This window comes from Tamandua tetradactyla, chromosome 6 (assembly GCF_023851605.1).
Source record: "Tamandua tetradactyla isolate mTamTet1 chromosome 6, mTamTet1.pri, whole genome shotgun sequence".
Lineage (NCBI taxonomy): Eukaryota > Metazoa > Chordata > Mammalia > Pilosa > Myrmecophagidae > Tamandua > Tamandua tetradactyla.
Genome location: NC_135332.1, coordinates 145335826 through 145362728, shown reverse-complemented (window position 1 = coordinate 145362728; position 26903 = coordinate 145335826). Strand labels below are relative to the sequence as shown.

General features: G+C 34.7%; 1 protein-coding gene across 4 annotated transcripts in view; it reads left to right on the top strand.

Annotated features, from left to right (window-relative positions):
• YWHAZ (tyrosine 3-monooxygenase/tryptophan 5-monooxygenase activation protein zeta) overlaps positions 1 to 21573 on the top strand; it is a 32710-nt gene extending 11137 nt beyond the window's left edge. For all 4 annotated transcript variants that reach the window (XM_077167367.1, XM_077167370.1, XM_077167369.1 and 1 more), the window contains exons 3-6: positions 15010 to 15133; positions 15627 to 15790; positions 15868 to 15963; positions 19528 to 21573. In XM_077167367.1, the coding sequence (XP_077023482.1) occupies positions 15010 to 15133; positions 15627 to 15790; positions 15868 to 15963; positions 19528 to 19587 (444 nt within the window). In that variant the 3' untranslated portion in view covers positions 19588 to 21573. The remainder of the gene's footprint in view (positions 1 to 15009; positions 15134 to 15626; positions 15791 to 15867; positions 15964 to 19527) is intronic.
• Positions 21574 to 26903: the final 5330 nt, after the last annotated feature.

Here is a 26903-nt window from a genome sequence, read left to right as displayed (position 1 = left end):
GCACAACTTGGCCATGTCTCAGCAGTTTCCATTGTACTACCTGCCACTTAGTAACAGGTCCTTCTCCACTTGTTCTCTAGTCAGTAATCCCTGTAGTGATGAAAAACATCTATTTTTGTGAAAATTGGTGTGCAGCAACAGTTGTCATTGTCATTGATTTAATTTTGCATTTTATGATAAAGTGTTTGTGGCATTAGTAATAATGTAGGCAGATTTTGATGAATTTTATTTTATTTTTTTTATCATTCTTTTCCTACAAAGTGAATCTTTGGGCAACAACCACACCTAGATGAGTGGATTGTTACAGGAGTTTCTGTTATATGGCATATATATATGTTTGTTTACATATGTTGGAATAAATTATTTAAATGTTTCAACGTATAAGTTTTTGTGGATTTTATTTGACAGGATTTATAGTTGTGAACCTTTCCTTCTCCAAATAAAAATATGTGCAAATATGTCCTAAATAGAAATAATAATAGCCTCAGGTAGAATGTGAGGCAAGAATCTGAGGACAGTCAGCTTAATGTTAATCTATAAAATTAAGTAGACCAGGAAGGTGCGATGGTGGCTCAGTGGCAAAGTTCTTGCCTGCCATGCCGGAGACCTGAGTTCGATTCCTAGTGTCTGCCCATGCAAAAAAATAAATTAATTAAATAGACCAAAATATGAGTTTTTCTGATGGGTTGACACATGTTTGTTCTTGAGTTAAAAATATCTAGCTAGGAAAGATCTTAATTGCATTTAATTTTGCAGTTAGTGCCCAATTTTGGGGTGCATTGAAATTTTACCTATTTGAATTGTTTGAATGAGGATATCGAGAAGAAACTTTTCAGTAGGATTAGTTCCAAACTTAAAACAATTTTGAGATCCAAGAGTTAATTATTGACATTATCCAGGAATCCCGTGGTGAGTTGAGTGTTTCTCATCAAGGCTAAATTACAGGTGCTTTTCTGAGAAAAGCCTACCTTCCTACCTTGCAGTTCCAGTATTCATGAATTGCTAGCTCGTAGTCTATAAATAAGATTTTGCTCCCAAAACATATAATAAGTTTGGAGTTTAGATTGGCATAGAACCTATTTGAACCACATGCAACCCAGATACTTGATGAAAATCCTACCCAAAACTCATTACTTAAAAATGTGATTACCTGGAATGACAATTGAAGACACTGTTATGTAGGCAGTCTGTAGTATACTTAAATCAATTTTTTGTTTCAACATTTTGATGGATTACTTTAGTACTGTGTTTGGAAGATACTTGGAAACATTGCAACCCAGAGTGATCATGCCCTTCATTAAAACTAGTATCTCTCCCTTCCAGTTTGCCCTTTGATTGTTCCCATCTGGCAGATGGGATTATCAGGCTCTGTTTCTCGACTGTGAATCACATGGCATAAAACTTTATGTAACATTTCTAAAAATAAAGTGTGCTAGTTATTGTAGACAGGTAATAACAGCACAGTCTCTGCAGACTTTTTGGGCCCACTTTGTGACATAGTGCAAATTATTACAGCTCTGTGTCACTGTTTTCACATCTTCAAAATGGAAATAATAGAATCTGACTCATTAGAATGTTTTGATGAGTTATTGAGTTAACACTATCAAATAGCAAATAACGTTTCTCCTTTTGTACCTCTATGACATTACTACTTTGGTGCATCATGATTTATTAATATTGAGATAAAGTTTAAGAGAATGACAGTGAATTGCTAAACTCATTAATGTTTGATGACTACTTACAGTTCCATATACCTAATGCTATATGCTGGGGATAAGGAAATTTTCAAGAGCAGAAATTGCATCTGCTCTTAAAAAAATCTTCACAACCTAGAGAGAAACATGCACCCAAATAATCAAAGAGAATATGAATGAGAGAGTACTGCATGTTGATTGAATATGGAGGAGGTAGTCTTGTCCCACTAGGGAGGTAAGCCAAATACATGTTGTGCAGATTAAAAGGACCTATCAAAAATGGGGTGTTTTAAAAACAAAAAATGGCTTTGTAGTGGAATACTGGAAAACGGGTCCTTGGTTTGTGCCCAGCTCAAGGCTGATGGCAACTATAAAAGGGGCTTTGGGGAAGACAGGTGAAAGAGAAAGCCCTTAAAAGTGTCAGAATAATTTTATCAGCTACTGCTTATTGTTCAGTAAGTTCTTTTTGTATCTTACCATTTTGCTTTTAATGTTTGAGGAATTATATTTTGAATTTGCAGTAAAACATTGATTCTCCTGAATTATTTTGCTAGCTTTAATGGTGTGGGGGCTGGCAGTTCTCTGAATCTGATTTGCCTTAGCAGTTTCTATTCCCATTTTTTGTAAGCCCTTTCTCCCAATTGACTTTTTTTTTTAAAACAAAACATTTTGGAACATTCTGGGCCTTCTATCAACATTATGTTTTGTGAAGATAGCTGTCATTTCATTTTGGGCAAAAGTCAGAGAGCACCTACTTTAGATTGACTTTAATATTAAATACCAGGGATAATAAACCTCTGCTTTATCATTTCTTGTTTTTAAAAAAAAGTTGGAGAGATTTACCATCTATTATTTGAAAATGCAATCAGTTAAGTGACTTTGTGAAAATCATCCATCATTCATCCTCAGTCTTCTATCACTGAAGTTAAGCTATTTTTAACCTTTCCTGTATATATGACCACCTTATTCATAGAATTCCTGTTTTCAACTTCAAATTTTATTCCTCTAAGCCAACAGTGGCACAGAAGGATAAAAGTTTAAAATCAGATGTCTGCAAATAACTACAAAATTAGTTCTTGATACCACCTAATACCATTGTATTTGTCTTGTTAGTGAAGCACTTTTCTTATTGGTTGGTTGGAAGCAATTGAGAAAGTTGCAGTTCAGATAAAGGAAGCCACTTCAGCCACACGGGGGAGTAAGAGACAAATTAATGGAGGCTTTGTCTGATTCCTTTTTACAATTTTAAGAGGTCTAGGGGTGATAAAAGGCTCAGTGGATCTACAGAAAAAGTAAAAGTTCTTGGAAAATTAAATGTTTAAAATAAGTCCGTTTTATTTGTCTGTGTGCAGGAGGGATTGTACAGGACTAGAAATATGAACTTATGTTACAGAATTGGAATTAAATTACTTCCTTTTAATGACAAAGTTACTAAAAATTACTTCTGTGGTTTATTTTGTGTTTTTAAAATTGGATAATAACATTTGGAGTTGGCATTTGTTCTTAGGGTTTAAGAAGCATTGGAGGGGATGTGAGGGTAGTTCAGTGATAGAATGCTCTTGCCTGCTGTGCAGGAGACACAGGTTTGATTTCCAGCCCATGCGCTTCCCAAACAAAACAACAAAAACAAACAAAAAATTCAACAAATGATGCTGCAATAATGGGATACTCACATGGAAAAAGAATGAAATGTGACTCCGCCATACAGCATAGGGAAAAAAAAAGCAGCAACATTGGAAATCATCCAGTATAGCATTTTATTTTAACAGATCAAGAAATTGAAGTTCAGTGGTTTACATTGAGTCGTAGTAAATCCATAAATATAAATAGCATTACTGTTTTTCCTTAGTAACCTTATTTGTAGATGGAAACACATTTACTATAAGATGTAAGTTATTAAGGACTGATGGGGGATTGTCAGAATAAGTAGGGGGGAGGGATCACTTCATTAAAAACAGTGACTTTGGTTTTAGATTGTGTTTCAAGTCATGTACTTAATAATGAGGTGCATTGGAAGGCCCTTGTGCCTTGATAGCTTGTTACCTTCCTAACATCTCAAAAGTAGAAAAGGTTATGTAAGCGTGGTCTTTTTCCCACCTGTGTATTTGGTGAGACCAAGTCAGAGGAAACTGTTACACCATCTATATTTTAAATTGTATTCCATACATGTCTCATTAAGGTTGATATGTTTGCTTTGCTATTGTGAAGCTATTCAACTATTTGCCAATGATATTTTATGCATAATTATCTTTGTGAGAATTAAACTGTGAGTACTATGACCAGTTTAAAGAATACTGTCTAAGAATATTATGCACCCTCATTTTTGATTTACAAGTGCATCACTATTTTTGAGCCATTTCTCTCTTAAACACAAAAGTAATACAAGTCCAATAAGGAAATTTGAGAAACAGATGAGGACAAAAAGGGCATGAGGATTGAAGAGCAAAACTCACTGGTAGTTCTAATTTATAGAAATAGTCACTATTAAAAAGGATTTCTCTTTAAATGTTTGTTTTTTTGTGATACTTGTAATATTAAATTACCACCAACAGGAAAATAGAACATTTTATTTCCTTTTTTTCTATATCTGGTAGTTGTCTTTCCCTAGCCAGTGAAATTTTATTTTTGTAATTCTTCATTTTGAAATAACTTCAGTTTTAGAGAAAAGTTGGAAAATAGTTCAAAGGATTCCTATATACTCTTTACCTAGATTCCTCAAATATCTACGTGTTATATAGCTACAGTATGTCAGTATGTCAATATCAGGGAATTAATATTGATATAATAAACTTTTATATTTAAGTTTTACTTGTTGTGCCACTATAATTTTTGTATTTCTGGTTTAGGATTCACCAGGATCACAGTTTTCATTTTATCATTTGCCCTTAGATTTCCTTACTCTGAATCCATTTTCGTTTCTTTGTCTTTCATGATTTTAATACTTTTGAACAATACTGGCTAGTTATTTTGTAAAATGGTCCTCAATTTGGATTTGTCTCGTGATTTTTCATGATTCAATTTTGGTGTGAGAATCTTTTGGAAATGATAGTTATGTCCTCTTCCGTGCATCATATAAGAAGATACATATGATGTTGTCCTATTACTTAACTAATTATAGATATAGTGCATAATATTTTAAGACTTAAACAGCATGGGCTTCTTTAAAACCCTATTCTAAAAGTATTAATTGATTTTTTAAGGTAGTCAGTCTCCCCATAACTATGTTTACTTTGTCAAAGGTTATGAACTAAATGTATTTTTGCCAAATTGCCTTCAAATGAGTCTTGTGAGGATATAATGATTATATTACTTCTTGAAAGGAGAACATATTATCCCGGCTCTGTAATTTGTAACTTTTCTTTGAAATATTATTTTCATTAGTTGAATCTTTGATGCTAGTTGGAGCAAATCATACACATAGCCCAAAGGTTTAATTTGAGGCATAGTGATATGTGACCACTCTTAGGGCTGAAATGAAAATGTGTAAGTAACACTTCATAATTGGGTACTTGTTACTGATTTTTTAGTGTTTAGTCCAAGGACTGGTAATCTGGAAATTTTCTTATTCTAAGTTTTAAAAGACCAGAAACACAAGTCAAATAAATGAAGCATGATATAGGTTTGGTTTCTTTTCCATTTATTTTTTAAAGGGAAAAACAAAAGTGGCCTCAAATTTAAAGAAAATCTAAGGAATAGTGGTGGTTGAGGGAAGGTGTTATTACAATGCATTAGAGAAGATTTCCTGGGATAAAATTGGAAAGGAGGCTCTGAAATTAGTGCTGTAGAAAGACAGGAGTGGGACAGTGGGCTCATATTTTTGGATTTGAAACTACTGTCACACCTGTTAATGGTAGAATTAATGCCAGACAAAACTTCCAAACCATTTTGTTCTGTCTTGCTGCCTCACCTTATCCTCCCACTCTGTCTCTGGTAGAGTTTTCTTTTGTCTCCCCTACCCTTCTTCATGGTCATTTCATAAAATCTTGGTACTTAATCTTAAGGGTGCTGGGAACATGTTAGAAGGTACTTTGCCTGCTACTTGGCTGCTGTTTCTGAATGTATGTGCTTAGTACGGCACCCAAAAATTTGTCATTTTAAATGAGAGCAGTTTTTAGTTCTCCAAAGAAGCAGAACTTTGTATTTTCTCTTTGACCAAAAGATGTATTATCTAATAGATATTATTGACCTCTGTAATTTTTTTGTCTTAATTATTTAGAAGTTTTTTTAAAATTGAGCTGTCTTGATAGTCTTAAGAATGCTGAGCTAATAAAATTTCCTCGTTTAGTATCAGAAATTGTCCTAAACTTCATTTATTTAAATGAAGCCATTAAATTTTACATATGTTGTAATTCAGTGAAGGGATTTAATATTTCAGTGCCTAATATGTGCAAAATGTTCCTTTAAGGAGAATATAAGATTACAAATACAAGTGTATATGAAAAGTTAAAGGTCCAAAATCATAACTGAATTTTACTTTAAATTACTCTTGTTCTGGATAATGGCTTAGCTGTTACAAAGTTTAGGATATAAAGTCATCGCCACTCCTCAGGTAATTCCTTTGTACATATCCTCCTGAGAATACTGTGCCCATGTGAACAATTATATCTTTGAAGAGCATACATTATTAGTATATATACCGTTCTGTATTTATGCTTCATTCTTTATCAACAAGCACCTTATTCCTTTTTTGGGATGAACAGGGTGGGCTTCAGATGTTTTTGTTTTCGTTTTTTTCCCCATTTTTTTTAAATTACAGAAGTTATGAGTTTACAGAAAAATCATGTAAAAAATACGGTTCCCATTTTAGCCACTTTCAGATGTACAATTCAGTGATAATAATTATATTCACGATAATTGTGCTATCATCACTGTTGGTAACCAAAATCTTTCATCACCTCAAACAGAAACCCATATACCCATTAAGTAATAACTGCCCAGTATCTCCAAAACCCCCCTGGTTACCTGTAATCTATTCTTGTCTATGAATTTGCATTTTCTGGGCATTCCATATAAGTGGAATTATACAATATTTGTCATGGTTCTTCTGTGACAGAGCGTCATTCATTATTGGCTTAATGCATTCTATGTACATATCACTTTTATTAATCCATCTATCTGTTGGACACTTGGGTAGTTTCTACCTTTTGGCTAATTGTGAATAATGCTGCAGTGAACACTTATGTACAAATATCTGTTCAAGTCCCTGTTTTCAATTATTTGGGTTATACCCTGGAAGTGGTGTTATCAGGTCATATCGTAATTCTTTAACTTTTTAACGAACTGCCAAACCTGTTTTCCACAGCGCCTACACTGTTTTACAATCTAAAACAAGTACTAAGGTTCAAGCCCAGAGTTACAATGTCTGATCTGTTGGTTTAGGGTTTTTTTGCTTTTTAATTTTTGGTGGTAACAGATATACTACCTGAAAAGTTCCTTTTTAACCAATATCATCTGTTGAGGTGTAATTTTAAAGTTATTGTAATACATTTTCTTCAAATTATTTAAATTTTTTTCTTTTTGCTTACCATGTGTCAGACTCTATTTTGAATGTATTTCTGTATATTAATTCATGTACTCTTCCCAAAACCCCTATGTGTGGTGTCACCTAATATTCCCCTTTAGTAGATACGGCCCAGGGAGATTTTGGAACTTTGTCCAAGGTGAGAGAGCTAGTAAGCAGTGATTAGGGACTTTTGAGCTTATGTAGTAGGAAGTCTTTCTCCATAGTTAGTGCTCTGTAACCAGTCTGCTGTTTAAAAAAAAAAAAATGCCAAAGAAAAAGGTTTCACCTTTATCTTTGCTGTCTGATTGACTGACTTCTGTTTTTAAATTAAAGCTTTTTGCTACTCTTACAGTTAGACAAATTTTAGATTACTGAACCCAAAGTAAAGTACTAAAATGGAAAGTACAAAAGCACTAAAGCAGATTTTTGAATTTTGAGATCTGTATATATTAGGATTTTCTTTTGCCCTGTGGAGTCCTGGGTTCGATACCCAGCACGTGCACACACATACAGCCACCAAAATTCAACAGATGGTGCTGCAATAATAAGATATGATCCTCACTGCACAGCATACAAAAAAAAAATCCGTATATCTTCTCTTTAGATTTAACTGAGCAGTCAGTGAGAACTCAAGGAACTAAATATTTGAGTGCCGATTCTGTCGGATGATGTGATGGGCACATCAGTTTATCCTAATTTAGACCTCGCAACAGCCTTTTGAAGTAGATTTTATTTTAATCAGCAATGTATAGGTGAAAAAGTAAAGCTTTGAGAGATTAATTTACCTGAAGTCTTGATATTACTGGTGAGGGTGGGATTCAAAATCTGCTTGATTTTAGAGTTCATGCTATTTCCAGTATACTGTGCTGTTCCTCCAAGAAGTTTTGGATGCCCAAAGGTTAAGGTTTTGCCCTCAGCTCTAGGCAGTTTTGGTGGTTTCTAACCTTTTAGCTAGAGAAATGGGGTGCACAGATGGTTCTGTGGTAGAATGCTCGCCCTTCCCTTTGGGAGATCTGGGTTTGATTCCCGAACCACGCACCTCCCCCCCCAAAAAAGAAATTATAAACTCTTAACTATTCAATTTCAGGCTGTAATCATACTAAAGGACCAGTGAGAGGTTTGTCACTAGAATAGAGATGGATTTTTCAGCTTATAAACCTTTCATTTGAAATATTTGACCATAGTTGGGATTGAATGTTTGTTTAATATGGGTCAGGCCTACCCCAGGAAGGGCGGGCAGTCAGACTAGATGACTTGTCAGTTTGTGTAATTTCTTAATTTTAATATACTCTTAAGTCAAAGCATTGATATTATGTTGACTGTCGTTGGATCAAGGCTTCCCTTCGTGGGTAATAGCTAGTTTAGTGGGGAAAACATTATCTGACTCTGTATTAAGTGTTTTTATAAAGAATTAATCGCAATAGAAAGAAAAAGTATTTTTATATCTTAAGATTTCAGATTCCACTTAATTTTTTATCTGTTGATTAGATGGAAAGTTTAGAACTTTCTCTTCAGAACTAAATTGTGTCTAGCTCCAGGTTATAAACCATTTACTAAGTATGTGGTTGGATATATGCTTCTGCAGCATTGAAGAAATAGATTATAATAGATTCTATTGGTATTTTGCTGAGTAAAAGACTTATCCCACTTAACATGGTGACTATGTATAAAGTGACAATATACATTAACTCTACTTCAGCAAATTAATCCTAGCTATTTTCAAAAATATTGGCCATGATAATCATTAAAAGATGGTGGCTATTATAAAAAAACAAAGTTAACTGAAAAAAACCCCAGACGTTTATTTTTAAGTAAGTTGTTTCAGGAAATGTAAATTTCTAACCTATATTTCAGTAAGGTTCATATGGATTAGCTTTGTGCTTGAGTATAGGATGTTCGTAAGTTTTGTGTTTGACCTGAAAATCCTTTCTGTTTTAAGTTACATTTGGATAAGAAAGTTGATGTTCTGTGTTATATGAAGAATTTACAAGTTTCTGGTACATTGGTAGTCAGCCTAGCTTGGGTTTTACAGCTGAAGTAACAGTTACAGTGACTCACAATCTGCTTTACTTTTTCTTTAGATGATGCTGTCTCAGCTGTGCCCCCCCACACCTCCCCATACACGCATCTTTTTCATTCAGATTCTTGCAGTTTCCCAGCGTTATCTGTCATTGCTTTCATTGTACTACTGTAGGTAAAGAAGTTTAGGGCACTGCTTTGTATATCTAACCGTTGATATTTCTGAGGCCTGGGTTTTTTTGTTTGTTGGTTTTTGTCTTTTGTTTTTGTGTATTTTTAAAACAGATACTTCTTTCATTTTCTACTTTGCTTGCCTCCATTTTTTCCCTTTTACTGTCACTACTGCTTTCTCACATGTCGTACCTCCCTTTTCCCCCTTTGTTCTTGTTCCCTCCATCTTTCTCTTCTTATGCTTGTCTCTTCAGGTTTCCAAATCTGGAAAAGTTAGATTAGTATTCTTTCGTCAGTTTGACATTAATATACTTGTCTCTTTTCTCTTACAGTTAACATAATTTGATGAGCGCTCTCTCTCTCTCTTCCATTAGAGTTGAAAGAGACCACACCTAATTTATGAATCCCCTCTACAAAATGACAGGTGATCCTCTACTTTCTTGTTAAGCCTCTGTAAGATGAGTGGAACCCACTGTCTGAGTAGATAGCCTGTTCCAATTTCGACTACTACGTTGAATGAAATCAGCTTTTGTTAAGTTTTACCCATTAGAATTGGTTTTCTGGAACCATTCATTCATGACATTCCTAAATTCCTGATTCCTTCCTTCATTCCTCATGACAGTTTCTTGTTTCCTCACCATTCTTGCTTACTATTCTAGATGTTCTCCAGTTTGTCACTGTCTTTCTTGATTTTTAAATAAATAAATAATGCACTCTAAATTTGGTCTCATTAGCACGATGTGGAACTGAATCTTTTTTCTTTGATTCCTAATTGTATCAGTGTATCTTAAAGTCACATCCATTTTAGTAGACATATCACACTATCAAGACAGAAATTGTAGCATAATGTTAGGAAATAAATTTACAGGTCAGAATACCTAGTTAGAGTTGTACCTTCACAAGCTTAGCTGTGGGGTTTTTATGTTTTTTTTTTTTTTTTTTTTTTGATGTGGGGGGGAGGGCTGGGACAGGAATAAAATTAGATCTCCTGCATGGCAGGTGAGCTCTACCACTGAACCACCCATGTATCCATTAGCTATGGTTTTAAGCAAATTAGAAAATTACATTGCTCATCCTCAATGTCCTTTAGAAAATAAGGATAATTGTAGTTTCTACTTTATGGTACATAGGGTTATGGAAGAATCAAATTAAAGAATGTTGTGTTTATTGATTATCACAATTGCAGGCATCCTTGTCTCAGTTATCTATTGCTCTATAACAAGCCATCCAAAACTTAGTGATTTAAAACTGGTTTATTTTTGTGATTCCTTCTCTTGGCTAAGCCATTTTAGACGATTCTTCTCATGTCATTGGCTGGGTCACTAATTGCTGCATACGTCTTAGGAGTTCAGCTGGAACCAAAATATTCAAGGTGGATTCCATTATATGTTTGATAGTAGAAGTCTGGTTCGCCTTTTCTCTCCAGCAGATAGTTTGACTTCTTACATTCAGGGCTCTATGCAAAAAGGGAAGCTCTTAGGCCTGTAAGAATTAGGTTCAGAATTGGGACAGCAGTTACTTCCACCACATTCTGTTGTTCAAGTCACAAGACTAGCCCAGACTCAAGGAAAAAGGAAATAAATTTCACATCTTGATGAAGGTGAAATGGCATTTATGAACAGGGATATGACCATCTTTGGAGACAATTTATCACAGTTCTCTTCCTTTAAATAGTTTGTTTTTTTTGAACTAATATGTGTGTTAATCTGGAATTCATTAAAAAAAAAATCTTGGTGTTTCTTAAGTTTATGTCACCTGAAAATTTGGTAGACAAAAGTAGGCCATTTATCACCATAGGATCAACAATTCCATCCTGACCAAAAGGGGGAAAAGAAGTGTAACTCATAAAGTATCAGTTACAGAGTTCAAATAGAGTTGAGAGGCTACTCTGAAGGTTGATCTTACACAAGCATCAGTTAGACCTTGCTACCCATCATAACGTGCCAACCCCCAACCAGGATCATTCCAGCCAATCCTAAAGAACATCTAGGGCAATATATAAGATTCCACAAAGGTTCCATGCACTAGAGTAGCTTTCCAGAAACCTGCAACCTTCAGATGGGTCCCTGGTCCAGATAAGTCCTGAAACCTATCCCAGCCTCTCCAGAACATCAGATAGTTCCGTCTCCCTACCCCATATTAGTGACAGACCCTTCCAATATGAAAAATTTGCAATGACCATAGCTCAAACACCCCTAAAGAGAGGGATGGAAAGATCAAAGGTGATGGTCGAGTTTTACAGAGAAGATAGGATTTAGCAAATGAATATGAACGCTGAATCATTAAATCGATACCTCTTTTATTCTCCAGTATTTTAGAGCAGCTAGAAGTAAAAACCTAAAATTGTGGAATTGTAACCCATGTCAAACTCTGAAATAGGTTCTGCAACTAATTGTGGTGATGTGCTTTTAAATTTATAGCTTTTTTTTATATATTGTTTTTCACTAAAGAAGAACGGAAAAAAAGTCGATTGTGATGATAAAATATTTAAGCCCACTAACTTCCTATATTCTGGAGCCAGCTGGAAGGAAAAATATGAGAGAATTGTATGGTAGCCCATGATACACTCTGGAATCTGTTCTGTAACTACTTGTTGAAGAGGGCTTTGAAAACTATTGCTTTTTTATTTCTTTGTTTTGTATATATGTTATATTATACAATAAAAAAAGTCACACACAAACATAATAGGAACAACTTTACACACACAAGTCCAACAACTTAGAAAGGATAACTCAAAGAAGCTTTGTGGTGATGGAACAGTTCTGCATCTTGATTGTAGTTATGGTTACACGTGATAAAATTGCATAGAGTTGCACATGTACACAGGCATGTAGATGAGCACAGATAAGACATAAAATCTAAATAATGTCTGAGTACTGTGTCCATGTCAATTTCCTAGTTTTGATATTGTTCTCTAGCTACTCAAGATGTAAGATGTTGCCATTGGGGAAACTGGATGAAGAGCACACAGGGGCTCCCTAAGTTAAAAAAATGTATATAGTTTTTCGTTGTTATATATATATATGCAAGAAAAAATTTATGAATTTTAATTATTTTGAAATGTATACTTCAGTGGTATTAATTACATTCACGGTATTGTGCTATGGTCACTACCATACAATACCAGAATTTTTCTATGAACCCCTAAAAGAAACTCTTGTACTTCTAAGCAGTAGATCCCTATTATCCTCTTTTACTTGTCCCTGGAAATGTTTAATCTACTTTCTGTCTCTATGGATTGCATATTTTACCAGCTTCATGCAGGTTGAAATATAGAATATTTGTACTTCTTAGGAAAAAAAGTATGCCATTTGTACCTTTCTCAGCTTCCTGTAGTCAGCAATCCCCAAAAATGTTTGCCACTGTTGACATTTGGTACTCTGAGATTTATCACTAGACAAACAAGGGGCCTGATTATTGTTATCCAGCCCTTCCATTCTGGTTAATAGCTCTAAGGTTGACTCATCCATGAATTTAAAGATTTATCTTGTTCACAATTATATTCTCAGTGCCTAATAACACAGTGGAACTGAATGAAGTATTTGGAGGATAAATGACTGTAAAAATTGCGTTGAAGCAGTAAAATATGAGATAGGGAGGCCTTGGAGACTTGCTTTCTTCGTGACTGCTCTTAGTTACTCTACTACTTAGTTACTTTTATTGTCAACCTTTATTTGGAATTATTCGTAATTTTGTCTTAAGTACATGTAAATGAGCGAGAGAGAAGTTCTCAGTTGACTTGAATTGTTTATGGCGCCTTCTTTAAAAGTGTATGTTTTCTCCTACTTAATTTGAAGTTATTTGTGTATTCTGGTTAATCACATTAAACCCTTTTTTTCAGCTAGGCTTTATAGCTAGTTCAATCTTAACCTTTGCCTAGCCAGTCAAAAACCAAATCTACCCCTTCCCACCTAAAGTAATTGCATAGAGATTTCTTAAAGATGTTTCACCACAGCATCATATTTAGAGTGGTATATCAAGGAATCAGGTTTTTACTTAACTCTACAACTAGATTTTGAAGTATTAACATTTTATTGTGCTTCCACCTTCTAGTATTGTGTCTGATATGTAGGGATAATAACAGTAAATGCTTTACTAAGTGTTACTTTAAGTACTTTACCTGTTTTTTCTCTCAACATCCCTTGGAAGTAGGTGTTACAATCCTCGCTTTACAGGTGAGAAAACAACTGAATCGGAGATGAAGTTGGTCATATATATGGAGAGCCACAATTTAAACCTAGACCAACCCCAAAGTCACTATCCCATCTCCCATGTTGAATTAATGATGCATTTTGTATATTGTGTAAAGAGAGAACTTAAAGCCTGATTATTTGTTTCTTAAGGCTGTTGTTTCTAAGTGAAAAAAGAAAAAAACCTACTTACTATTTTAAATAGAAATACCTTTTGCTGTTTGAATAGTAGTAAAAGAAAAAAGGAGGTAGTGGTGAGAATCTGGATTAAAGGATGTTCACCCACCCACCACTGGGACATAATAATGGGGTAAACAAAGTTAAAGTTAATATTTAAAAGCTTTTTTCCAAACTATATTTGCATATAAGTAGCTTGGAGTACTCATTGAATGCCTTCTAGAACAGAAATCAAAGAATTAGATACTTTTTCCTTTGAAGAATTGATTTATTTGATTTGAGGTTCAATCAAATTAAAAATTTACTTGATACTCATAGTATCCTTTTTGTGTAACAGGAGGAAGGAAGGTGGTGTTGAGTAGTTTTTTCCTTTAATCTTTGCCTCATTCTGCTGCTGAAATTTTTAATCTTTCTCCTTAAAAGAAAAAACTACATTTTTCCATTTCTTCCTCTAAAACACTGACGTGAAAAATAGTGAATTAATAAGACATGATCTTATTTTCTGCTTTAAATGAATTATGTAATATAATTATTAGCATGAAAGAATTTAAATGGAAAGTATAGAGTGAATTTTATCTGTGATCTGTAATGTAAACATGTGTCTTATTAACTAAAAATCACTTTACTGAAATTAAATGTCTATTCTCATAATCCTACCATTTATGTTAATAGGTTAGGAGAAAAGAATTTTTGGTTTGAACAATTTTTACCATTTTTGAAGGTATTATTTGAATTGTGCTCTCATAAATGAAGTTAATTCTGTTCCACTCCTCTGACCACCTCTCTGGTTTTGTCTATTATGGTATTGATTTCTTTTTCAGTAATATTCTTCCAGAAAGTCCCCAAAGGTTAATCTTTTATGTTTTTCTGTTTTTCCATTCTAATGTCATGACTTAAATGATAAGATTTGCCAGTATGTAAAAAATTTTCCTGAATATGAGCTATTATGTTTCTTACTCACTGAAACATGCAGCATGTAAATATATAATACTGTCAACACTGCCAGGACTGATATTCAAATGTATCGGTCATCCTTAATGAACTGAACACTGACTTCAAATTTTAAGCATTGCTGCCCAAGCATTTTGCTTTTAAATCATAAATTCACGAGCCTACTATTGTGTTATCAGCAGTGTAATTTAGGCTCTAGTATGATCTTAAGAGATGCAAATTCTTTTGAGTTTTTTGCTTTTTTCCCCTATGACTTTTATGAATGTTTTATTCTTACTACCACCCTGTTTGTTTTCTTCCCAAGTCTCTTTTGGAAAAATTTTTGATCCCTAATGCCTCACAAGCGGAGAGCAAAGTCTTCTATTTGAAAATGAAAGGTGACTACTATCGTTACTTGGCTGAAGTTGCTGCTGGTGATGACAAGAAAGGTATGCTGTTTTTTTAACCTGTTGTGATGATTTTGTATACAATAATATGCAAGTAGTTTTTTTATAGAGCATAAACTGTTTTTGGTTTGGTTTGTAATTGCTTGTAACACTGAATAAGGAGCTATAGTGATAATTTTGGGGAGGGAGGTTGGGAGTCCTGAGAATATATTTCTACTACCGAATATTGATAATCTAAAATGTATGCCTTCTGAGAAGCCAGTTGTGTGAAGAGGGATGTTCCTACATGATTTTAAGATATAGTGGTCATAGCATAACTTAATTATTAAAAATATAACAATGTTGAAATGATTATGACATTGTTTTAGTTTGGACATTGGCCAGTAGCTAGTGTGGTATTTAAGAGTGTCCCATTTAATTAAGGGTGGTACCAGCAAAATATTTTACAGGAAACTGTTGGACAGTAAAAGTTTGGTTTGAAATGTGAAAATGAAGTGCAAACCTTCATCAGTACATTTTGGTGTTTATTGTCCAGGGATTGTGGATCAGTCACAACAAGCTTATCAAGAGGCATTTGAAATCAGCAAAAAGGAAATGCAACCGACGCATCCTATCAGATTGGGTCTAGCCCTTAACTTTTCTGTGTTCTATTATGAGATTCTGAACTCTCCGGAGAAAGCCTGCTCTCTTGCAAAGACAGTATGTATTTTACCTGTTGGGTGAAATTTTAGTAATTCTTATTATTTGAGCATTAAAATGCACTTTTTTTGCCATAGGCTTTTGATGAAGCCATTGCTGAACTTGATACATTAAGTGAAGAGTCTTACAAAGACAGCACGCTAATAATGCAGTTACTGAGAGATAACTTGACAGTAAGTACATACCAATATCATTAAATGGTTTTGTTAATCGAAGAATTTAAGATTTTCTTTAAGTGAAGAAAATTCACTTAAGATATGTGGCTAAAGAAAATGAGAGTAACTGATTTTATTTTTGTTTAAAATTGTGCTCTAAATTTGAAACGGTATTAATGAGAATCAACTTTGTATAACATTTGGTTAATGAGATTTAAAAGGTGATGTTTTATATAGATTAAAGGAATATTGCTGGACTTTTTAATTAGATGTAATGTCCTATCTACTGTTAAAATCATATGAAGAAAATCTTACTTTACAGAAACTAAAACATTAGATCAAGGACCAAAAACACTTTCAGAAGTAATAGGCCTATTGCTAAAACCTAATAGTTTAATAATTTTGTAATCCATGATCTTAGACTTTCAACCATAGTCCATTTATTTATTTATTTGTTAATTCTATTTTTTGGGGGGGTGCATGGTCTGGGAATCGACCCCAGGTCTCCCAAAACCTCTGAACTACCCATGCACCCTGTAGCACCCTATAGTCCATTTATTTTTCACTTCAGTCTGAGTGGTTCCATTTTTTTGTTTTAGTCACATAACAGTTTAGTTTTAGTGTCAACTTTACTAGGCCTCGCTTTGCCTCACTGTTTAAATTCCATTAAGTGTGGTATCTGTATATTGTTTTCTTGCCTGTGAATTGCCTCCATATTTATGTAGTTATAGTATGGCATTAATAACTTGTTAGAAAATTTCAGGTACTCTCCAGAATCCTATTAGAAATCTGTTTTGCTTGTTTATCATGATTGTCCTCATGTTATACCTCCAGATTAAAAAAAGGAACCACAATACATTTAAAATATCTAAATATTGTCAAGTTCCATTTTTTCTTTCTCTCTAATAGCGTATTTGAATTGGATCCAAATAAGATCTACATATTTCAATTGGTTGATTGTCTCCTTGGTTCCTTAGGTTTTCCTATTATCTTTCAAATTAAATATTAAATTTGAAGTTTTAAGGCTTAGCTGAAAAAAATTGCCAAGCATCTGCTATATGTCAGGTAAAGAAGGGTGGTAGGTATTGGAGATTCGGTGCTCAGAAGTTTGTAGTCTAGTGTTACTGCTTTCTACTAACATGGCCATTTCTTTGGGGGACCAGATCATCGTCATACACATTTCACTTTTTCCAACCTTATTCTCCTCCGCTGTCAGTTTTCTGCAAACCATTCCTATGTTCAGGTGCTGAATATTCTCAGTGAAGGGTTTTTTCCAGACAATGTTATGTATTTGTTTATTATTAAACCCATAAAATACATTTTAGAAAGTCTCATTGGAGCCCATCTACATGCTTAAGATTTTTATTTTTGTCATGAGAAAAAACTAGTTTCTTCAGATAAAATGCGAGGAACGTTATCTACACCAATTGAAATAAGAACAAGATAAATTCAATTTTTAGGCTAATTTTAATATTAAGACTTTCTTAGTTTTCTTGTTTGAAGTTGATAAATACAGGTACTGAATTGTCATTTTAACGGGTAGAATCTGGGACCTAGTTATTATTTGTGTTGTCATTGCTTTTTGAGAGGGCCAGATCTAATATGTTTCCAGTTGAATTTTGGTATTGTATAGCATGGTGTTAATGAAGAGCATACTTCAGCAGCTGAGTCTGAGTAAGAAAACCAAGGTGTCCCATTCTGGTTCTGTCACTGTTTACTATCTAAGGCCTCATATCAGCTGTTATCATTATAGGTTGATTCAGATCATTTATCTGCCGAGTATAGACATTTTGCCAAAACAGCACAGTATGAGTCTGAATCACTGATACCTTGGAAAGAAATATCTTGCATCAGCTTTTTGCAAGTTTATTTGAAGATTAAAACTGGAAAAGAGACAGTAGAGATGTTATTATTTTGTCCTTCAAAACAGCTAGGTTTGATGAGCCATGTGATCTATTTTTTTTTTAATTTTTATTAATAAAGCCAATCAACATACAACACAAACATTCTTAACGTATGAACATTCTATACTTGGTGTCCAGTCAGTGGCTAACAGTATCATCACATGGTTGTATATTCATCACCATGATCATTTCTCAGAACATTTACATCACTCCAGAAAAAGAAATAAAAAGGAAAAAGTCGTACGTACCATACCCCTTACCTCTCCCTCTCACTGACCACTAGTATTTCACTCTACCCAATTTATTTTAACATTTGTTCCCCCTATTATTTGTTTTTTATCCATATTTTTTACTCATCTGTCCATACCGTAGATCAAAGGAACATCAGAACAAGGTTTTCACAATCACATAGTCACTTTGCGAAAGCTGTATCGTTATACAATCGTCTTAAAGAAACAGAGCCACGTGATCTTGTAAGAAGTCTCCTTTCTAGGCCAAAGCTATATATAATTAATGATAAATAAAATGGATGACTTAGGACTTAAAAAAAATAATTAGGTAGAACTCCCCCCGGTCCCCATTTTCAGTATAACAACTATAAAATTTAAGATTGTCTTGAACCAATCCTTTTGTGATTATCTTTAAAAATCTCTATATAGTGATAAAACTTAACATTTTTGATATTGAAGCAGTTGAGGTAACAATTTTGAAATTTTTTCACCTGTTGAAAAACTATAATTAATGGAAAATTAAAAAATAGAATCCATAATTCTATCACTGTGAGAGACAAACTTTAATCTTTACCTCTTAGAAGATTAAACTGCACTATTGTGATCGGCCATTACTTATTTTAAAACATTTTTATTATGAAATACATACAGAAAAGTGATAAATTTCAAAGTAGAGTAACAAGTAGTTGTAGAGCAGATTTCAAAAGCAGTGTTTGGATTACAGTTACACAATTTCAATTATTTCCTTCTTGCTGTTCTAATGGTATTTTGGTCACAGTTTCACAATTTCAACTATTTCTTGCTGTTCTAATTCAGTAGAGACTAAAATGAAATATCTATATAATGATTCAGTAGTCATAATCATTTGTTAAATCCTAAATTCTCTTGTTACAACAGCCATTTATTTTGAATCATACAAATTCATAAAGATACGCTTTTTTTTAAAGCTAGTGTCAAAAAGCTAATTCATCTCAAGAGTTGATGCTCGCTTTTGAATTTGATAAAGTGTAGCATTCTCCTTTGGAATGATAGTCAAAAGTCTCTCCCAGGGAAGCATAGCAGGCAATCAACCTTAGCTTCCTGAGTACCGGCTGAATTAAATGATTCTGTGCACTCAAATTACGTCACATCTCTTGTCTTGGGGCTGTTCAGGATAGTCTGATATCTGATAGCTACTTTCTTTTCACTGTCTATTAACACATCCTGTGTTTCTTATTTTAGGGTATCTCTGCTGTGTACTTTCCATGCAGTCAAAATTATTGGGGGCAAAATAAATTTGTCACTTTGAGGTGTTTTCTATCTCGAGGCTGTCGTCAGTGCTGGTATCTTTTTAACAAAGCCTTCTGACTGAAACCATGTTCACATTCTGGTACCTTGACATATAGGAAAAAATTTTCTCATCTTTTTCAAACTAAAAAATGCTGAAAAACCTTTCCTTCTTTTACCAGTTGTGGACATCGGATACCCAGGGAGACGAAGCTGAAGCAGGAGAAGGAGGGGAAAACTAACCGGCCTTCCAACTTTTGTCTGCCTCATCTAAAATTTACACAGTAGACCATTTGTCATCCATGCTGTCCCACAAATAGTTTTTTGTTTACGATTTATGACAGGTTTATGTTACTTCTATTTGAATTTCTGTATTTCCCATGTGGTTTTTATGTTTAATATTAGGGGAGTAGAGCCAGTTAACATTTAGAGAGTTATCTGTTTTCATCTTGAGGTGGCCAATATGGGGATGTGGAATTTTTATACAAGTTATAAATGTTTGGCATAGTACTTTTGGTACATTGTGGCTTCACAAGGGCCAGTGTTAAAACTGCTTCCATGTCTAAGCAAAGAAAACTGCCTACTACATATTGGTTTGTCCTGGTGGGGGATAAAAGGGATAATTGGTTCCAGTCACAAGTGTAGTTATTGTGGGTACTTTAAGGTTGGAACACTTTCAGGGCTGTAGTAGAAATAGATAACCCATGGATGATACATGTTTAACCATGTGTATCTGTGGAATACACAATCTCAATGTGCACACCTTTGACTACAGCTGCAGAAGTGTTCCTTTAGACAAAGTCGTGACCCAATTTACTCTGGAGAAGGGCAGAAACGGTTCACATTCCATTGTTTGTAAAGTTACCTGCTGTTTGCTTTCATTATTTTTGCTACACTCATTTTATTTGTATTTAAATGTTTTAGGCAACCTAAGAACAAATGTGCAAGTAACTACGCAGTAAAAATGAGTTGCTTGATATTCATTACTTCATGTTTATCAAGCACAGCAGTAAAACAAAAAACCCATGTATTTAACTTTTTTAGGTTTTTTGCTTTTGTGATTTTTTTTTTTTTTGATACTTGCCTAACATGCATGTGCTGTAAAAATAGTTAACAGGGAAATAACTTGATGATGGCTAGCTTTGTTTAATGTCTTATGAAATTTTCATGAACAATCCAAGCATAATTGTTAAGAACATGTGTATTAAGTTTATGTAAGTGGAATAAAAGTTTTATGAATGGACTTTTCAACTAATTTCTCTACAGCTTTTCATGTAAATTAGTCTTTTGGTTCTGAAACTTCTCTAAAAGAAATTGTACATTTTTGGAAATTAATTCCTTATTCCCTTTTGGCAGCTAATGGGCTTTTACCAAGTTTGAATAAGAAGTTTATCATTATGACAAAAATACTACTCATGTAACTACTGTTCCCAACCATGTCCCATTCTCCTTTCCCTCCTTTCCTCCCTACCCCACCCCATACCCTCAAATCAGTTTCTCTTGTAGGGGGGTGGGGGGGCTGTCAAGTGGATAAAAGTAATGTGTTTCATTTAAATTTTTGGTATATGGCATTTTCTAACTTCAGAAGCCACAATGTTCTTGGCCCATCATGATGTTGGGTAGCATTAACTGTAAGTTTTGTGCTTCCACTTTTGGTTTTTAAGAATTTCTTGATACTCTTGTAGCCTGCCTTCAATTTTGATCCTTTATTCCTTCTATTTGTTGGGTGCACAGGATTACCTTCCTTTTTTAGCCTTCTTCTGTCTCGTCACCAACCATTCCTACTTGGTGGCTGTGTACTTGGAAAAAGGCCGCATGATCTTTCTGGCTCCACTCAATGTCCAAGATACCACCCTACTTCCTTTGCTTGCATCCCACAAACTATTTCCCTCATCCTATTTACTGCAGCAGATCTCTCCTTAGTTGATGAGATTGTGTTTATCTCCCTCTAAACCCTACCTATCTTGAATGGTCTGTCATTGTCTGCCTTTAACTCCTTCTTCCTCTATTCTCTAAATAATGATGGGGCTAAGTTATACCCAAAGCTCACCCTTCAGACTATTTCCTCAGTACCTTGCAGAAAACACCAAACAAAAATACCATTTTAATAAGAGGTGTATTTTTTTTTTCTTTTAGAATGTAAGCTCCTCAAGAGCAGGGACAATGTTTTCTGTATGTTCTATTGTGCCTAGTACACTGTAAATGCTCAATAAATATTGATGATGGGAGGCAGTGAGTCTTAATGATAAGGGTGAAAAACTGAAATCCCAAATACTGTTTTGTTGATGTTCTTTTATGACCTCAGACTAAATTGGGAAATATTGGCCCTTTTGGAAAATTGTCCCAAATATTACATTCAAATAAAAGTGCAATGGAGGTCTTGGGGTCTTTCTTTCAAGGAGAAAAGATCTCTCGTGTTTGTATTTGGGATAACATAATGCATCTTCACTTTCAGCTATTTTACCTTGTCTATTGATTAATTCTGACCCCCCCAGGCCAAGGAGTTGAAATAATCATTTCATAGCTAAGGAAAATTAAGCTAGACTGGGGAGATTGAATCTCATTTAATTAAGTTATAAATAAAATCTGAAACCTATTACATTTGCCTATTAGCTATTTCTGTTCATCAACCTACTAAACTAGTTTTAATCTGCAATAAAGATTCAAACTAAAATTTCATTCCTATTAGCTGTTAATTTAGCATGTTCTCTACATGATGCCCAGAAGATAAAGGAAAATGTATGTTATGTGCACAAAGTATTGGAATTTACTTAAAAACATTGGCTATTTTAGTGTTGTGCCATGAAGAGTGGAACCAGCAGTGTGATAAGTAAAAAGGAAAGACTTCCTGCAGCTCTGGCCTTTGGTCCTGGCTTTTCCAGTTACTAGTTTTTTGTGTTATAGAGATCATATAGATCTCTATAACATATATGATCATATAGATCATATAGAGATCATGGAATTGGGAGATGGGGCTAAGAGGATTAAAAAAGGGGATGCGAATGGCTTGACTATAGGGCTTCAATTGCTTGAGATTTTTCCCTTCCTGACCTCCCTTACAAAATAGTTGTCAATGCTGCTGTCCAAAACGTTTTAAAACAAAGGATTTGGAAGCTGCGTCTTAGATTATTTATTTTAATCATTAAAACTTTCATGCACTCAAAACCTCAACCTGATTAAATGTTGAGTGACTGCTTTTGAGTACACTGTCACTGGTGAGGTGTTTAAAAATCTTCCACCGGTTCTGGAAGGATGCAGATCCAAGGATTTTGGAGACTTGTTTCCCTTGAGCAGGGAGAACAGCACTTTATTTGCATACAGTGTTTCTTAGTCACTGCAGGACTTTTCTGGTACTCTATGCTCAGAGATAGATATATTCCTGTTAGGAAATGGTCAAGTCATAAATTGTTATATTGTATTTTGTCATATACAACTTAAGAGAATTACAGTAGTGGAATTGAAATATCTACAATTTGGAGTTGGTGGCTGAGACTGCATAGTGATTAGGATCTTTTCTAAATGCTATATTAATAAAATTGAGTAATTTGATTTAAAGCAGTCACAGTCTGGTTGGTTAATTCCAGCTCTCCTTTTAAAGGCCAGAGGCCTAAAAATAAAAGATTGCTAGGTTTAGGTAGGTTGGGGTTTTTTTGTTAAGAAACTTCACAGCGGGCCTCTAAGGAAATGGATATACTTTAGGATGACAAAATGGAGTTTAAGAACCGATCACAGTAGTAGATTAAAATTCCAAACACTAATCTTAAAAATGTATTGTCTACATAAATCTAGATCTAATTATGCTAGTTACCTGGATCCTTTGAAGGCCACTTTGTATACCTAATGTACATGGCTGCCATCTCCCAAATAATTTGGAATAGCCAAGTTTTTTGATAGGCCAACTATTTGGAACACAAATCTGCACCTGCCCCATACATGACTATTTATGCCAATTACCTAGTTTGTTTAGCCATGATGCTTTACAAACAAGTGTACATGTCTTAGATGCGGAAACCAGATTAGGGGAATTGAATATATTTAAGCACAGCTGTTAACCTCTGTTAAACCTAAGTTTACCAGAGATCTGAATCGTTGATGATGAGTACTTTGAAAAGTAGATTTCATTCCATGAAATTTCTGAATAATTAGCATAATGTAATCAAACCAAGGCTTATCCGAATTCCTAGTTCTAGAATTTATCTTAAAATTTGGTAAGTGCTTTAAGTTTTCTAATGTAAGAAAGGCTTAGGTTGAGATGAGACTTGCAGACTGGGATCCTGCTACAGGCATCAAGATGCAAGGAACTTAAAACTTTCGTGCACTCTCAGACAAACTTCTGTGAGATAGTGTAGAAAACAGGCCTGCAGTTTCATCTTTAACATTTGAAATCTGAGGGAACTTGCTTAAAATGCCTATTCTAAGGACCCAGCCTAATTTCTTAGGTCTGGGACTGGAGTTCCAGTACCTGCATTTTTTGCAAAACTCCCATGGGTGGTAGTGATGCAGGCAGGGTGCCAGACAGTTTTGCAAAACTCCCATGGAAGGTAATTACACAGGATGTCCAGACTGCTGAATGCAAACAGAACAGCTTCAGAAAAATATCCCTTGGAAACACCAAATTTATGGCAAGTTTGTGGAAGGGGGAGGAAGCAGGGGAAACGCTATTTGGGAAAATACAGATACGTAAGACTACGTTTCAAGCCAAAAAGTTGTTTCTGAAACAAGAAATCTGCAAAGCAAAACTTGTAAACCTGCTCAGCAGATCACTTCTTTTAGCAGTTTACTAAACACGAGTAAGGATAAGAGTTGCCTATCAAAACAGGTTTTTCATATTGATTCTGATTTAGTTTGGGAGCACATTTAGAACTTTCACCTTGTGGAAGAAAAAAACATGCTAGACATCTTTTTATATAGAGAACCTACTGACCTTTTTAAAATGAAACGTATTTTTTTTCATGCCATGCACAAGTCAATTACAGATGAAGAATGTCAAAAGCAAAAGTTTAAAATTCTCAGGTGAATAACGTGGTGGATTCATATCCCCTACAACTAGCAATTCCCTCCCGGGATGTTTGTTTTAGTGTGCACTAGGAAGCCATACAAGAATATTCATGCCAGGCTGTTTGAATTAGAAAAAAAAAACAAAAAACGGAAATAATCCGATGTCCATCAAAAGAAAAATGGAAAAATCAATTACCCAATGACAACTATATAGCCCAGTCAAATAACATGGTTGAATTTTTACACATTGAGGGGGAAAAACAGCTCTAGTAGGTTAGTATGATATTCTTATAAAATTCAACAATGAGCAAATCTTTTATTTAGGCATACATGTGATACAACTTTTTTCTACAAAGGGAATGAGTTTGGTTCAAAATTCAGAATAGAGATTACCAGAGAGGAAGAGGCTAGGGCAGGAGGGCGCAGGTAGATTTAAGTTGTCAGTAATGTTCTAGTTCAGAGGTAGGATGGTGGGTTCACAAATTCTCAGTTCCATGCAAAGAACAGGAATGAAACAAGGATTATGACTAATCCCATTTCAGGCATCAGAAGTTACAAAAGGAAATAGAAACAAAATACAGAGAGCAAAAAAAAAATCCCTTAGTAAAGGCTTACTCAAATGGTAAAAACAAAATCGGCAAAAAAAAAAAAATTGAGAAAGTCACCAAACTTTAAATGACAGGAAATTTGTCCACACAAAACTCACAAGAGAATGAAAAAAATGCCACCGTGTTTATTAAACCCTACAATTTTACTAGCATCATTTTCATGTTATCTTCTACCCAGAGCTGTTAGGCAAAAGGGAATTTGGTTAAATAAGGAATAAATCATTCCCTTAAATGTAACGGCTGTTTGGGTAGAACTTCAGTGTATCTATGTTGGAGGGATTTGTTTTTTATTTTTCCTCGAATCTTATTTTTCATTAGTTGCTGGTAGAGTGGTATCTGGTTTCAAACTAGCTAGGAGACCGTAACAGATACAAAATGGCAGATGACCTAGCCAGGCATAAAGTGCAGGTTTGAGTACCCAGAAACTGGCAGAGATCAAAAAGTTGGAAAATGCACTATGTTAGTGAGGAAAGAGGGACTCTCAAGCATTTCTGGGGTTGGGGTGGGGAGAAATCAATTGGTAAATTCTCCTCTTAGGACCTTTTGACAATATCCATTCAATTTCAAAATCACAACTGTGATGTAGCAATACTATCTCCAAGAAGGTATTCTGCAGATGGGTTGAATAGTAAATGACTGGAAATTACCTAGATCTCCATCAATATATTGAATATTACACAGCCATAAGAAGAAAGGGAAAGCTCTTTATACTCCTATAGGAAAAAAAGAACATACAAAATATATTAAGTGACAGAAGCCAGTGAAAATACCAACTATGTTTAAAAAATTTTTTAAAGGGGGGGAGAAATATTTGCATACCTATGAATTAAATATCTGTGGAAGAAAGTACAAGGAACTGATCCTGTATCTTGGGAGAACTGGATGGTTGGGGGGTAGAGGTCTGAGGGTTATCTTTACCTACTAAAAAGATTCTAACGAAAGGCTTTGGAATCAGAAAAAAATTATAAAGAGTTGGGATTCCAAAGATAGACCTGAAGGGCACAAGCAAGTAATGGCTTTTGATACTGCTTTCTTTAGCCCCTCTTCTTCTCCAGGCATACAAACTGAAGATGTGAATAAAAAAGAGAGAGAGAGAGAAGCCATCACTTATTCATGTCATCTCTCTAGAACCTCAGAATCCAATGTCCTTCACTTCAAAGTTTCAGACTGGAAGAAAGGAAAAAAAAAATCCGCTGTGGATTTATATGCCAAAGTCCAGAGACACTATTCTGGACTTTTTTTAATCATGGACTTTCATGATAAAAATGGAAGAGGAAAAAAAGCGCCAAGTATTCCTTCCCTTTTCACATTTAACACACCTGCAAAATGAGAAAGTTATGTAACACCTACAGCCCACATTTTTACATAGATTTAGCAACCCCATGAATCAAATTCCTCCTAAAACAAAACAGTTACAGACTTTAAAAATTCAAGTTTACATTATGTACCTGTATTTGCTGGTTCTTTAATATCAGTATTATGGTAATCCTTTAAATTTGCGTAGCACTTTGAAATTTTAAATGTTTTCATAATCAGGGTCATACTGAGTTGTCACAACTACCTTGAGAGGTTACTGGGTCCCATATTAATCTCCCCATTTTCTCGTGAAGAACTGAAGTTTAGACAAGTTAACTAGCCCTAAATCAGACATCCCAATTGGTTGAGCAGAGCTAGACCCTTAAATTGAAGAGCCCAGGTGAGCAAGCCAGGTGAAGTGAAGGTCATGAACAAAGGCTCAGGAGGTGGAATGGGGAAGGCACTTTTGAATGAAGCCAAGGGTTTGTAAGCAGGAGAGGCCGATGAGTATGGAGAGGCAGACTGGGAACAGATCTCGGTGTACATGGAGAGTGGTTAAATATTCCAGCAGGGAAATGACCAATTACTTTCATGCTCCAGGGAGGGAAAGGCCCAATGTTCTGCTGTGTTAAGGGAAGAAAACAGTAGAGTTTAAT